Genomic DNA, 12,425 nt, shown 5'->3' with positions numbered 1-12,425 from the left:
GGCACTGTGTCATGCAACGTAACATCAAGAACACCGTGACATCACAATGTCATAAAGCACCGCGACATCACGCAACATGCAAACAAGCTCTCAAAATGTGACGTCACAGGGGGACATGCAACATCACATTGGGACATTGGGACATGTGACAAATTGTCACAGGACGTGCCCTCGTGTGACACCGTGATGTGACAACATGACATTGTGCAACACCCAAACAAGTCAATGTGATGCTTATGACACCTGCAACTGCTGAAGAACACGTCAAACTGGGTCCCACGTCCACTAGCCCCCAGGCGCACCCCACACACCGACCTTTAAAGGAGGTGGTGCGGTCATAGGCATAGTTTCCCAGGCGCAGGCTGCCCTGGCAGTAGTCGCAGCGGAAGCAGCTTCGGTGAAAGAAGAGCCCCTCTGCGCTCAGCCGCTCCATGAGGTACACCCGCTTGTGGCAGAAGCAGCACGTCTCGCTCACCGCCTCTGGGCCCTTCTCGGTCGCGGCCGCAGGCGGCAGCGGAGACGCTGCCAGGGGCGGCGTCTGAAAAGAGGACGCCTCAGCTTTGTGGACGAAGCTACGCTTGTACGGTACATGGAACCCGTCTCTGACTGGTGTTTTTATTGCGTCCTTGTTAGTGGTTCCTCAATTTACAGTCGTCGATGTCATAAAAGTGCCACGCCGTTACCCGCCACGACCCTGGCGGTGACAGAGCAACGAAGGCGAATGCGACAGGTGCCTGTTCTGCTGCAGGACGCTCTCCGATCCAACAGTTCCCGGAAGCTATGGAAGCTGGGAGCCGAGACGCTGCAGCGACGGCGATGCTCACTCATGGTTCTTCCGGAACTTCTTCGACCAAGCACCAGGATTGCAACGTCCGGCGGCAGCCCCCGTGATGTCATTTGTTCCCACTTAGGTTTCGAAACGAGGGCAATATGGGGCGCTAAACGCGCCGGTCGAAGACGCATCCCATGCACCGTGCTATAACGCATTAGGCAGTTAAAAGAAGGAACGGACGACCGCACCTGCGTGCCGTCGGCCGAATCGTTCCGGAAGAGCACCACGGGCGGAGGCGGGGGAGGCCGCTTCTCCCGGATCCCCGTCTGAGCATCCAGCACGTTGGCGATGTATCCCGCCATGGCGGCCACCCGGTTGGCGCCCCGTGTGCCCACGTCCAGCGAGCCTTCCCTGAGTTGCTTGTCCAGCCGCTGGAGCCGCTCGTCAATGCCTGAGAATCGGGCACGCTCCTTCTCCGTCAGGCCCCCACCAGCCTTCAGCCGGGCGTCCATGGCATTCAGCTGTAAGGAGGGCAGCAGGGCAAGTCAAGGCTACGCGGCGAGCAAATTCGTCTACTTCTTGCATAGCGGGTACAACGACATCGGAGCGACGGAAAACGATGCATTCGCCGGCCTCATGCAAAATATAGAGGAAAGTTGTCATTCTTTTTCCCCCAATTGCGCTCGCCGTAAGTTTCGAGACGTAGCTCACCTCCTTAGGCGGACCGCGCAAGTAGATATATCTACAGCGGCTGAAATAAGTCTTCTAACCCCCTTCGGCATATTGGGGGTAAAGCATCGGACTAATTAGTGAGAGTTTGTACATTTGATTCTCACCAAAGGACAGAGCAATCTTGGAAAAGATACCTGGCCGCATTGTCATGTTTCTCGTTGCAACCTTTCGCGGCACTCCAAATTTGGAAGCCAGCCCGCATTCCGCATTAAAATGGCCGGGTATTAACCGCGCCAATGATATTTTTCTGCTTCCTCGTGTCTGTTAAAGCCCTGCCAGCAAACTAAGCCCACTGAAACCACAATGTAAGTCTTTATGCGCTGCCATTCTGAGATGATTCCAAGGATGCTGAAGTGTCCGAGAAGTTGCAGACCTTTTCTTCTTTATTTATTATACAAGCTCCATGGTCAGAAGCTTGGGACGATGGTTCATCTATACGCATGGCTAAATAATATTGAGTCTGCGTGAAATAACATTCAGGGTTTCCTTTTTGCAGTGCATAAATCATCCGCGCAGGACTGGACCCTCGTACTTCGACGAAAGGTACCCCAAGCGGTGAGGCTCAAGGAGGTGCGTTTTGACTGTGTGAAAAAGACAACATTTCTGAATACCTGGGTTCGATATAATCGAGCTTGACTGTATCTACATAGGTAATGCTAAGCTGGAGCCAATGTGAAGCCACTGGTAAAAATGAAGGAACAGTGGCGAGACGTAACGGCGGCTGTCCGATGCACCTACCTTGCTGTCGAAGATGTCCTTGAAGACCCGGGGCTTCTCGACCTCCACCTTGGGCTCCTTGGCCTTCTTTTGCTGCTGCTTCAGCCTCTCCTCCAGCATCTTCACATTCCACTCGTCCTTACCCAGCCGCCCAACCTACAGCATGACAGTTTCCAATCAGCACCTCAGACACCACTCAATCAATCAATCAATCATGTTTTTATTTATTTCAAGGCAAAAACACTCTCAGACAGATCAGCTGATGCAGTACCATTGGTAACTGCCGATAAGTATGAATCATGGGCATGCATTTATGCTGCAATATCCTGAGCAGTAGCTTTATAGGGCCAAGCAAGCTCAGGAGCCATGTAAGCATGAAACATGTAGGCCGGTCTGTCCGTAACCGCTAAACCAGTGGTTCTCAAAATGGGGTCCGCAAAGGCATTCTAGGGGGTTCATGAAGCACTGCCTAATCAGTCAAACCATACAATAAAAGTAGTGTTTTTTTTTTGTTTTTTTTTTAGATTGAGAAGAAAGGTTCCAATTTTCGGGTGAGTTTTTTCATGTGTGTGTGAATAAGAGATGTCTACTTCCCACTAGCACTTAGTTATATTCACTTATTAAATTATTATCATAATTAACCTATGCCTTTTCTTTCCCCTCACCACAAACGGGATCCTCCATCATCTCCCTTGATCCAAAGGGTCCGCGAGACATCAGTGGTTGAGAAACACTGCGCCCAAACGATCTTGAAAAAAAACCGGCAGCCGGTGCCAGGGATTGAACCCTGGTCACCGGCATGAAAGTCGAGTGCACTGCTGACTGAGCTATGGACCCAGCATGTAGGGATGTGAAGAGCAGAAGGAGGTGGTGTAAGAAAGCATGCGGAGTGGAGGGGTGCAAAGGGCAAGAAAGAGAGGAGCAGAAACAGGTGATGAGAAGCGTGCTGAATGAGAAGTGGAAAGGGCAAAAAAGCTCCCCTCTCTCGGTGAACCAGAAAATTCAGTGCAAAGGCTTTGTATCCAGGTAGTGCTGAAGGGAAGCGCACGTAGCGTCATGAAGAAACAGTGTTGTGACATAATCTGCTTCCATACAAAATTCTGCCCAAGGCATCCCTTGAACCAAGAGCCCCACCCACCCTATAGAGCTACTGCATTTAAACGCACTTGGCAGAATGACCAAACATGCAGCCAATTTTCTGTCCCAATTTTCTTTTCCCCGATAAACACAGAAGGATGGCCCACCCCTATAAACATTGTCACCTATTTTCGGATGTTATGAACTTGGTTTTGACAACAACATTGACTGTTCTCTTGGCTATTAAAAGTGTACTAATGGGGTTTGAGACTGTCTCTTTAGGGCTCTAACTTCATCTATACTTACATGATGAAGTCTGAAAGTCCACAAATTACTCTATCAAAAACCGAGAAAGGGATAAAAAGGATACATTGCCTTCCCTTTCCTCAACACAAAAAGAAAAAGAGAGTGTGAGCTTTTGACAGTGTGTTCTGAAAAACTAGGGATGCCTATGTAAATAATTTACGAGATTTCACACTTTCTGAAGTAGTAGACCATGTTCGAGCCACAAGACAATTATTGTACGATCCCGAAAGGACGCCCTTCCCCGAGATATTGGCCATCCCGTTTTTGTGGCTAAATATTTGTAACAAAAAATTCCAAAACATCGGCCTCGCCCGCCACCGCGGTTAGCTCAGTTACAGTTACCTCATGGGACACCAGGATGCCATGTGACGCCATGTTATACCGTGACGCCATGTTACACCATGACGCCACGTGACACCGTGACGCCATGTGACACAGTGACGCTATGAGACACCACGATGTCAGATGACACTGACATTATGTGTCTTTATGCAACACTATGACACCACATGACTCGAAACAAAAAAAGACTTCATGCGGCACAGCAGTGATCTGAATGGCCTAAGCCATTTTGGAGCACCTTTAGGAGCAGCCAAAACAGCATTTTGGAGCAGCAAATGTGGTTTTTGGAGCAACCAAAACAGTGTTTCGGAGCAGCAAAAGTGGCTTTTGGAGCAGATATTCTTGGAAAAATAAAAATATTTGTTTTAAGCAGGGTGTCGAACCGAACCCGAACCGAAAACCGGATCAAAACCATTATTTTTGGCCGAACTGGTACAAAACCAAAACCGAAATCGAACGCTTCACATTGAACCCGAACGAAACCGACACTATTGATAGTTTTTCCAAAACTATCAGTAGTGTCGCAGAACTATCGATAGTCGACTATGGATAGTACTATCAATAGTTTTTCGACAGTCGACTTTCGACAGGGTTATCGATAGCTTTTTACTGTCGATAGCCAGATTTCTGGTGACTGTTGATATTATAGATAGTACTACTGATAGTTTTGCACGCTACACCCTCCGGGCTGTCAAGTTTGGTGCGACACATTGCGCCATCTAGCTCAAAATATTTGCAACACTGAGACGGCCCTTTCGCCAACCTGTTTGCTCCTGGGGCTGTTCACGCATCAAGTTGAAGTGTTGATTCATGCGTTTTTGGTCTTTTATTCTTAACATTGCTATCGGATGTCGCAGAAGAGCAAACGCCGAAGCTGTAGGCACTGTTGCGTACCGCACTGTCGCAACCCTGGAATCCTAGCAGACGTGAAACTCCGCAGGTTTCCGTCGAAACCGTGGAAAATGCAACGCCGTCGAATATGAATAAATGTCATAAAGCGTGTAAAAAAAGCATTTCGTTCACATTGCTTGACTTGAGATGCAATTCTAAATGCGCTATTTGACTCAATATTTGGAATTAATGCGCTCGAAGCCCGACGTTGTCTTTGGATTTGATGCGATGACTCTAAAATTAGGTCAGTCCTTTGATACTCTCATTGCTCTCTGCTCCGCAGACACATCTTGACTGAACGACGTTGTGTGGACGTTTGATCGTAGTTACCAAAATTCGAAGTGAGTGCTTTCTCCACTTCGCCGATTGCAGAACGAACTGTCGTTGCGCTTTTAGTATGATCGCGTAGCTGCCCAAGATGGTTGCTATTTTCGACCTGTGTCTAAGCGGTCCTAACTTCGTCCCCGCTGCGAGGAGGAGGAGGAGGACACAACTTTATTTATAATCTATTGGATTTGTAGGGTCAAGCCGATATAAAAGTCTACCCAAGAAATAATAATAAAAATGTACTTACCCCACGAAAAAAGGTTATCCATGCGGCGTTTATTTTTGATTTATGTAAAAGTGAACAGCATATTAAACCGAAGAGAAAGAGAATCTGCTAGGTGCCGAGCAACTGCAAACGACACCGTCCAAACTACATCCAGCTTGCACGAAAAGCACATTTCTCGGACACCACAATCGTCTCCAACACGGCAACGAGGGGACTGGAAACAAACTGATCACCGAATTGAGGTCAGCTCTTCATGCGGGAAGCGTTCACTAAGAAAAAAAAGGGTGCGTAAGAATGAGAGGGAGGGAGGGGATGCGTTTTTAATTCCGCTTTTGCAGTGAGCTTTTGTAGAAGAAGGAAGCTGGACGAAGTCTTCGCTTTTGCTATCTTCAAATGCGCGCAAACAACGTAAAAAAAAAAAAAAACTGTCCTTGTTATTTGCCTTTACTTATATTTGACCGCAATATTAGCTCCCGTTTCGGGTTGTCTTTACCTATCGAGGAAGGCACCTACTAAAATTCCCTAATGCTAGAACGACACAGCCACACATGGACGCACATTTATATATTTAACGTTTAAGATTCTTAAAATAGTCGGTAGTGTAACGCACGACAACACAACGCTCGGAGTTCGTAATAACGTAATCTCGCAAGGGTATGCCGGCGGCGCTGCTGATTTTAGCCGTCCCAGTCTTGCCTCATTTGGCCACGGAGGCGCTGATGACCAACCGACGGTGGCGCTCTCTGGGACCCTGCCCAAAGCCTATGGTAAGTGCTTGGGCTAGTTGGTGTCCCATTTGAAAAAATAAAGCGAGAAAAAGGGCAGAGGGATTGACGCTAACTGCTACTGTCGCAAAACTATCAATAGTAAACCGATGACAGTACTATCGATATTTCTACGATAGTCGACTATCAATAGTTTTCCGATAGCCGATTACCGATAATTTTCCGATTTTCGACCATCGATAGCACTATCGAAAGTTTTTCGGTAGTCGACTATTGATATTCGTATCGATAGTTTTTCGATAATACTATTGAAAGTTTTTCGATAGTCGACTATCGACAGTCCTCAATAGTTTTTCGATAGTCGACTATCAATAGTTTTTCGATAGTCAACTTTTGATAGTAGTATCGAAACTTTTGCGATAGTCGACTATCGACAGTACTATCGAGCTTTTCTATAGTCTGCTTTCGATAGTACAATCAAAAGTTTTTTTAATAGTCGACTATCGATAGTACTATCGATGGTTTTTCGATAGTCAACTTTCAATAGTACTATCGAAAGTTTTTCAATAGTCGACTATTGATAGTCCTAAAGATAGTTTTCTGATAGTCAACTATTGATAGTCCTATCAATAGTTTTTTGATAGTCGACTTTCGATAGTACTATCAAAATTTTTTCGATAGTCGACTATCGATAGTCCTATCGATAGTTTTTCGATAGTCAACTATCGATAGTACATAGAGTTTTTTTTAGTATCGACAATCAGATTTCTGGCGAATATCGATACTATCGATAGTACTATCGATAGTTTTTCACCACTACTAGCAAGGCCAGCATGTTGCCTGTGCAACCATTTTCTCATTTTTGTTTGGAGTCCTCTTTCATCGTATTCAACTGAGCATTCGAGAAACGTCGTTCACAGTGGTGGCATTACCAGAACTTTTTTCGGTGGCTGAGTTTCAAATGTGAGTACTGTTAAAAATTATCACTAAATAAACGTTAACAATTCATGCTATGTAACTGGTTCTGAGTCCCTCAGACCGGGTCATTTGCATAGAGCGTTGTTTGCGGTAAAATGTCAAAGTGACAAGACAAAGAATCGCCACGAGATCTTTAGAACAGCATTTTTCTGCCGGAACCCGAAGCGCTGTCAAGATGTAGTCACATTTTCTTATACATGCGTGCTCACGTGCCCGGTCATTGACACATCGGCCAGTCTGGCCGATGTATACACGACCACAGCTTAACGGGATTTGATAAACTACCCCAACTGCGCACTCGACGTACCTGTTTCTGTGTTTTACGGAACATTTGTTTCCTCTCGTTCCCCTCTCAGCCACTCTGGGGCATAGTTGCGACATCTTATTGGGCGCCGAAAACAGGTAGCATGTCTAAAAAACACGTGTGTGCAAAGCAAAACAAACAAAAACATATAGAGGGCAAGCTATCCAGCTAGAGATCTTTTTACTGTTTACAAAATCACAGCCCAGCGTGCATTTTCACAGCCCAACATGTGCATGCTTGTCGCTTCAGAAAGCCAGCAAAGCACGTGCTATACGTCCGAACACTTAAGTCAGATCGTCCGCACACACCCCTGTCCATCGTTGAAAATATAAAAAGAAAAGACGCGAGACAAGACCCAAGAGATGCGAGAGCGCGAAACGCAAGACCAGATGGACAATTGATGCAGGGTAATTTGTGTCGGGCGGCAGCTTGCGCCAAATAATACACGCATGCTCAATTACGGTAATCTCTGTTTAGTTTTGGCTTTGAAAGGCGACCAAAATTGGCTTTATGGTGCAGGCTTGGCGCAGATACCCATATTTTGGTAAAATGTAGCAGGATGTAGCAGGGTTAGCCCCTTGGCACAGTTTGCCGCAATTGGCGCAGAAATCACATCACTGGGCACAGTGACATCACGAGATGCCAGGCATCACATGATACCATGATATCAGATGACACTGTAACATTATGTGACCTCATGCGACAATGATACCACGTGGCACTGGCTTAACATGACACAGTGACCTCATGTGACACCTGATGTCATGAGACACCATGTCAGGTGACACTGACATTATGTGACACCATGTGACACTGACATCAAGACTTTATGTAATGCTGACACCCTGTGACACTAAAATCAAGACTTTATGTAACGCTGACACCCTGTGACATTAGCATCACATGACACAGTGACCTCATGTGATACCAGGATGTCACATGACACAAAGACATCATGATGTCAGACGACACTATGCGACATCTGACATCATCAGACAACACTGCGACACCATGTGACACAGTGACCTTATGTGACACCAGAACGTCATTGTGATGTCACGCAGTGCATCAACACCAACACGAATGAGCAAAGTCTGTGGGGCGCTTCTCCTATAAAACTATTGCCTCAAAACAAACAGGCAAGTTTGTGGACCGTACCTTGTTTTCCTTCCGCTTGGCGGTCGAACTGCTGGAGCCCGAGTTGAGCTGCTCCTGCAGGCGCTGCACGGCGGAGCGTGGCACGCGGGACCGCCCCCCTGGCACCGAGGTGCTCTCGTCCTCGGTGGCGGAGGAAGCATGTCCGCTCCTGCGGCCCCGGCTTCCCCGCGAGGAGGACCGCTCGTCCTTGGCCAGCTGCTCCTGCAGGGCCTGCATGCGTCGGCTGAAGGACTCCCGGTCCAGCGTGCTCAGAATCTTCTCGTACTGCTTGAGCGCCGACGGCTCTCCTCCGGCCAAAGCGTCCTGCAAAGAGAGGGGTCGAGAGCTCATCCTCCTGTCTATTAACCCCCCCCCTTCCATTAATCTTGCGTTCAAATGCAGTCGAATCACAGTAATTCTAAGTATGCAGGGACAGTGAAACACTAAGGTTAAACACACTTCAAGCTGAAGAAGGAAGCTCAAACCACACTCAACACGGGATGCGTTCTATGGCTGGCACCGAACCATTTCTGTTTCCCAACCAGAGATGGGGGTCGATGAGCCAACTGCCAGCCGAACGCTGGTGCAGCGCTCATCGCCTCACCAATTGGACGCCAGTGCCAGCCGAACATCTTCCTCAAGTTCACCTGTGTTACTCCTGGCAGGGGAAAACATCACCTATTCAGACATACTCTGCTTTGTGAAACGGGCACGCTCCGGGCTTCCTCAGAGAAAGGGAGCAAGAAAGAGCGAAAGACCAGAGAAAGCACACTGCACACCAAGGGGACAGCACACAGTCGCTATACCACAAGTACGGCGATGCTACTCATCAAGTGCAATGACCACCATTAGTGGCAAGGCGCCTCCAAAAGCATGCACACGCTTGTAGTCGAGACAATTGTGAGCCTAACAAACTCTCCTACACAAAGCCACAGTGATATAATGATCATAATTTTCAAACTATTTTTCGTGATGCGACGAGATGTCGACAATCCAAACACTCTAAAACACGGGTAAACAAGTGGCCGGCACTCGGGTGGTGCACACCACTTTACCATCGCCTCCTTATTCTAATCTAATATATTACGCATGCTACCATTCGCACCATCCAGTGTCCACATGTGTGCACGGTTTCTGCACGCTAACACATTATCTTGTTCTGTGTTGCCACGCTAGTATGGAAAAGGGACGACTTTTGTTTTTTAAGCAGAGTGCTTTAAGGGAGGAGGCGGGGAATAAATATGAACTTTCTTATCTCTAGAGATATCTGAACGAAATTTACAGGGTGTGTTTATAGCACATACATAAGAGTAACTGCAAAGTTTCATGGAGCTGTGCATATTATTTCTCAAGTTATAAATATTTATCAAAATCGTCCATATGCATTCCTTATCCCAGGTCTGGAGAATTTGAAAAAGGTAGTAGCGGCGTAAAATTTGTTATGCTGACCCCTGGATAGGTTCCCCAGGGCATAACGGAGCCCTTTTTTTAAATTTCTTTGTTGAAAAATTTTAACGCAACTTTGAATTTTATGTAGTCAATGAAACCCACATTCATCAAATTGAATTTTTTTATTATAAATTTTTAGCACAGTTTTCTAAAAAAAGGGCTCTGTTATGCCCTCACAAAGTTATTAGAGAACAGAATAAAACAGACAGCACAAAAATCCATTCATCAGTCCCTGAGATATCGCTGGGACGAGCAGCCACGGCAGTGAAAAAATCCATTCTGAGAAAACAGCACTTGAAAGTTGCACACAGATTTTCAGCTTTAGGATGACCCTGCAGAATAGTCAGAAGTGTTCTTGCGCACTTTCTTCTTGTTCCGCCTTTCCAACTTCTCTTGATGTCGTTTGCTAGCCTTGTGCAGACGTAGGGCATCTTTCTCGGCAGCTCGTTGGAGGGCTAGACGGGCCAGCTGAAGTCCCACTGCAACCGATATTTCTGCAGTTGCCTTGTAGCAGCCGGCATTGAACCTCAACACTGCTTTATGCACTGCAGTTTGCTGGCATAGCTCCAAGTTCGGCTTTAACGGTATCATGATGTCTAGCTTGCGCTTCGATCTCCTCACGTGTCAGGAAATGCGTCCGCAGATGGGTGCTGGAAGACGCGCTCCCACTTGTCGCGGCAGGCGGAAGACGGGCGCTAGGACCCGCAATCTCGGGAGGAAACACAACGGTCGGCATGCTCGGTACTCCAGGCGTGAGCGGGGCAATGCGTTCTTCCTCGACGACAGCCGATGGCACAGAAAATTCATCACTGGAAGAGTTGACGCGATCATCATTGACGGCACGCCGTGCAGAAACTTCCAACTTCGCCATCCGCACAAACTTCATGGACCGCTTCCGCGCGCCAAACGCGCGCATTGTCTTGTACTTCAAACCTCGCATCGTGTGCGACCATGAAACAGACGGGCACGCTACACGAAACTACTCAAAGAAAGTTCGGAAAACGATCGTAAAGATGGCGAAAAACCAAGTGGAGCTGACAAAGTAAGAGTGCGTGCAAGCAGACCACTACCAAGAGCAGACGACGCGAGCGGCAACAGCAGGAGAACCAGAGGAGGAGAAGAGCGCTCCGCGCGCGGAGAAATTGTGTCCCAGCCAATAGCAGTCGCGCGCTCCCCCGCACGCTCCTCGAGCGCGCGCTCTGTCCAATCGCGTTCTTGCGATTGCGACATGGAAGAACGGCGACTACGCCGTAACCACGCGGACGACGCCATTTTGGGAACTGGTAAAAAAAAGAGAAAGAATTCACGTTCAAAACAAGTCTAAGATGGCGGCCATCGGCCGAACGCGTCGGAAATGGCGAGCGCGCAAAGTTGTGGTTGATTTTGACGTTTGACCGTCACTTGGATGCTAATAATTGTTTTTAAATATTTCCCCATTGTATTTGGTGCTGATAATTACAGAGAAGGTAGTTTATGAGATATACAACCGAAAAATAAGGTTTTCTAAAAATCAACTTTTTCGCAATTTTTCGGTTTTCAAAGCCCGCGTCCCCCCTTAATAGGCAGGCAGCAGCCTAGAAAGCTCTCGCTCTCATTAGGGATCAAAAACGATTCGCAGATGCGACCTCAGGTTATGGTGTTTCTATCAGTGTTGAATCGGTAACTCTTTCCAATGGTGAATTTTCAATGACTAATTAGTCCGGCACATTTCTTTGAAACAAAACAGCAGGGATGCCGCTTTGTTTTCTCCGTTTCTCCTTCTTTAGTGTCCATGAAATTTTTTCATGAAAGAAAGCGACAGTGCAGAGTCAGCACTCTGTTTATGTGTGTTCTCCACTTGTCCCCATGCACTTTCTGCACTGTTGTATTTATTCTTTCCTAGGACGAGTGAAACTCACCACGAGGGCTGTCCTGTCTCGTGTCCTGCGACTCCTTGCGGTGGATATCCTCGCCGCCCTCTTCTGGCTCTGGCTCTCACTCTTGTCCTTTGCCGAAGTGTCCTGTTCTGTCGAGTACTGTAGAGGATTGGAATGAGGAATGCACAGAGAATGTGAGCATGTAGAAGTGCCGCCGCAGAATGAACATTTGCTTGGACGATTTTAAGAGCTGCTGAAACGCAAGTGCAGCGGCCACTGGAACAAATGCAAAGGTGTCGTAGAACTGGTCTACAACTGGGCACAATTTGAAACTTTTAATGAAGTAATCTGCAACATAGCAAGCTTGAAACTAATAGCGTGTTTGACGTTACGACTGAACTTTTTTTAGGTTTGCGCTGGGGATTGGCGAAGTGTAGCAGGCGTCGGGCTTGTGACGTGTATTCACCCAACTCACTACACCTGGGGGATCAGGAGTGGTTCTCAGAAAAGACACCCTTTAGACGTGTAGTAGTTACTTTCATTAGTTTTCTCGAGAAAGAAAGTGTTAAGCTTGCCAGTTCAGAAG

At 47.2% G+C, this 12,425-nt stretch overlaps 1 protein-coding gene across 2 annotated transcripts in view; it reads right to left on the bottom strand.

The window, feature by feature from the left end:
- LOC8027932 (F-actin-monooxygenase MICAL3) overlaps window positions 1-12,425 on the bottom strand; it is a 104,503-nt gene that overhangs the window by 53,396 nt on the left and 38,682 nt on the right. For both annotated transcript variants that reach the window (XM_042293178.1, XM_042293177.1), the window contains 5 exons: window positions 11,882-11,998; window positions 8,556-8,858; window positions 2,243-2,377; window positions 1,021-1,293; window positions 316-538 (listed from right to left, as the gene is read on the bottom strand). In XM_042293178.1, the coding sequence (XP_042149112.1) occupies window positions 316-538; window positions 1,021-1,293; window positions 2,243-2,377; window positions 8,556-8,858; window positions 11,882-11,998 (1,051 nt within the window). The remainder of the gene's footprint in view (window positions 1-315; window positions 539-1,020; window positions 1,294-2,242; window positions 2,378-8,555; window positions 8,859-11,881; window positions 11,999-12,425) is intronic.

The sequence above is a fragment of the Ixodes scapularis genome, unplaced genomic scaffold (assembly GCF_016920785.2).
Source record: "Ixodes scapularis isolate PalLabHiFi unplaced genomic scaffold, ASM1692078v2 PGA_scaffold4__175_contigs__length_147842914, whole genome shotgun sequence".
Lineage (NCBI taxonomy): Eukaryota > Metazoa > Arthropoda > Arachnida > Ixodida > Ixodidae > Ixodes > Ixodes scapularis.
Note: the sequence above shows the minus strand (reverse complement) of the source record. Positions and strands in the feature narration are given on the sequence as shown.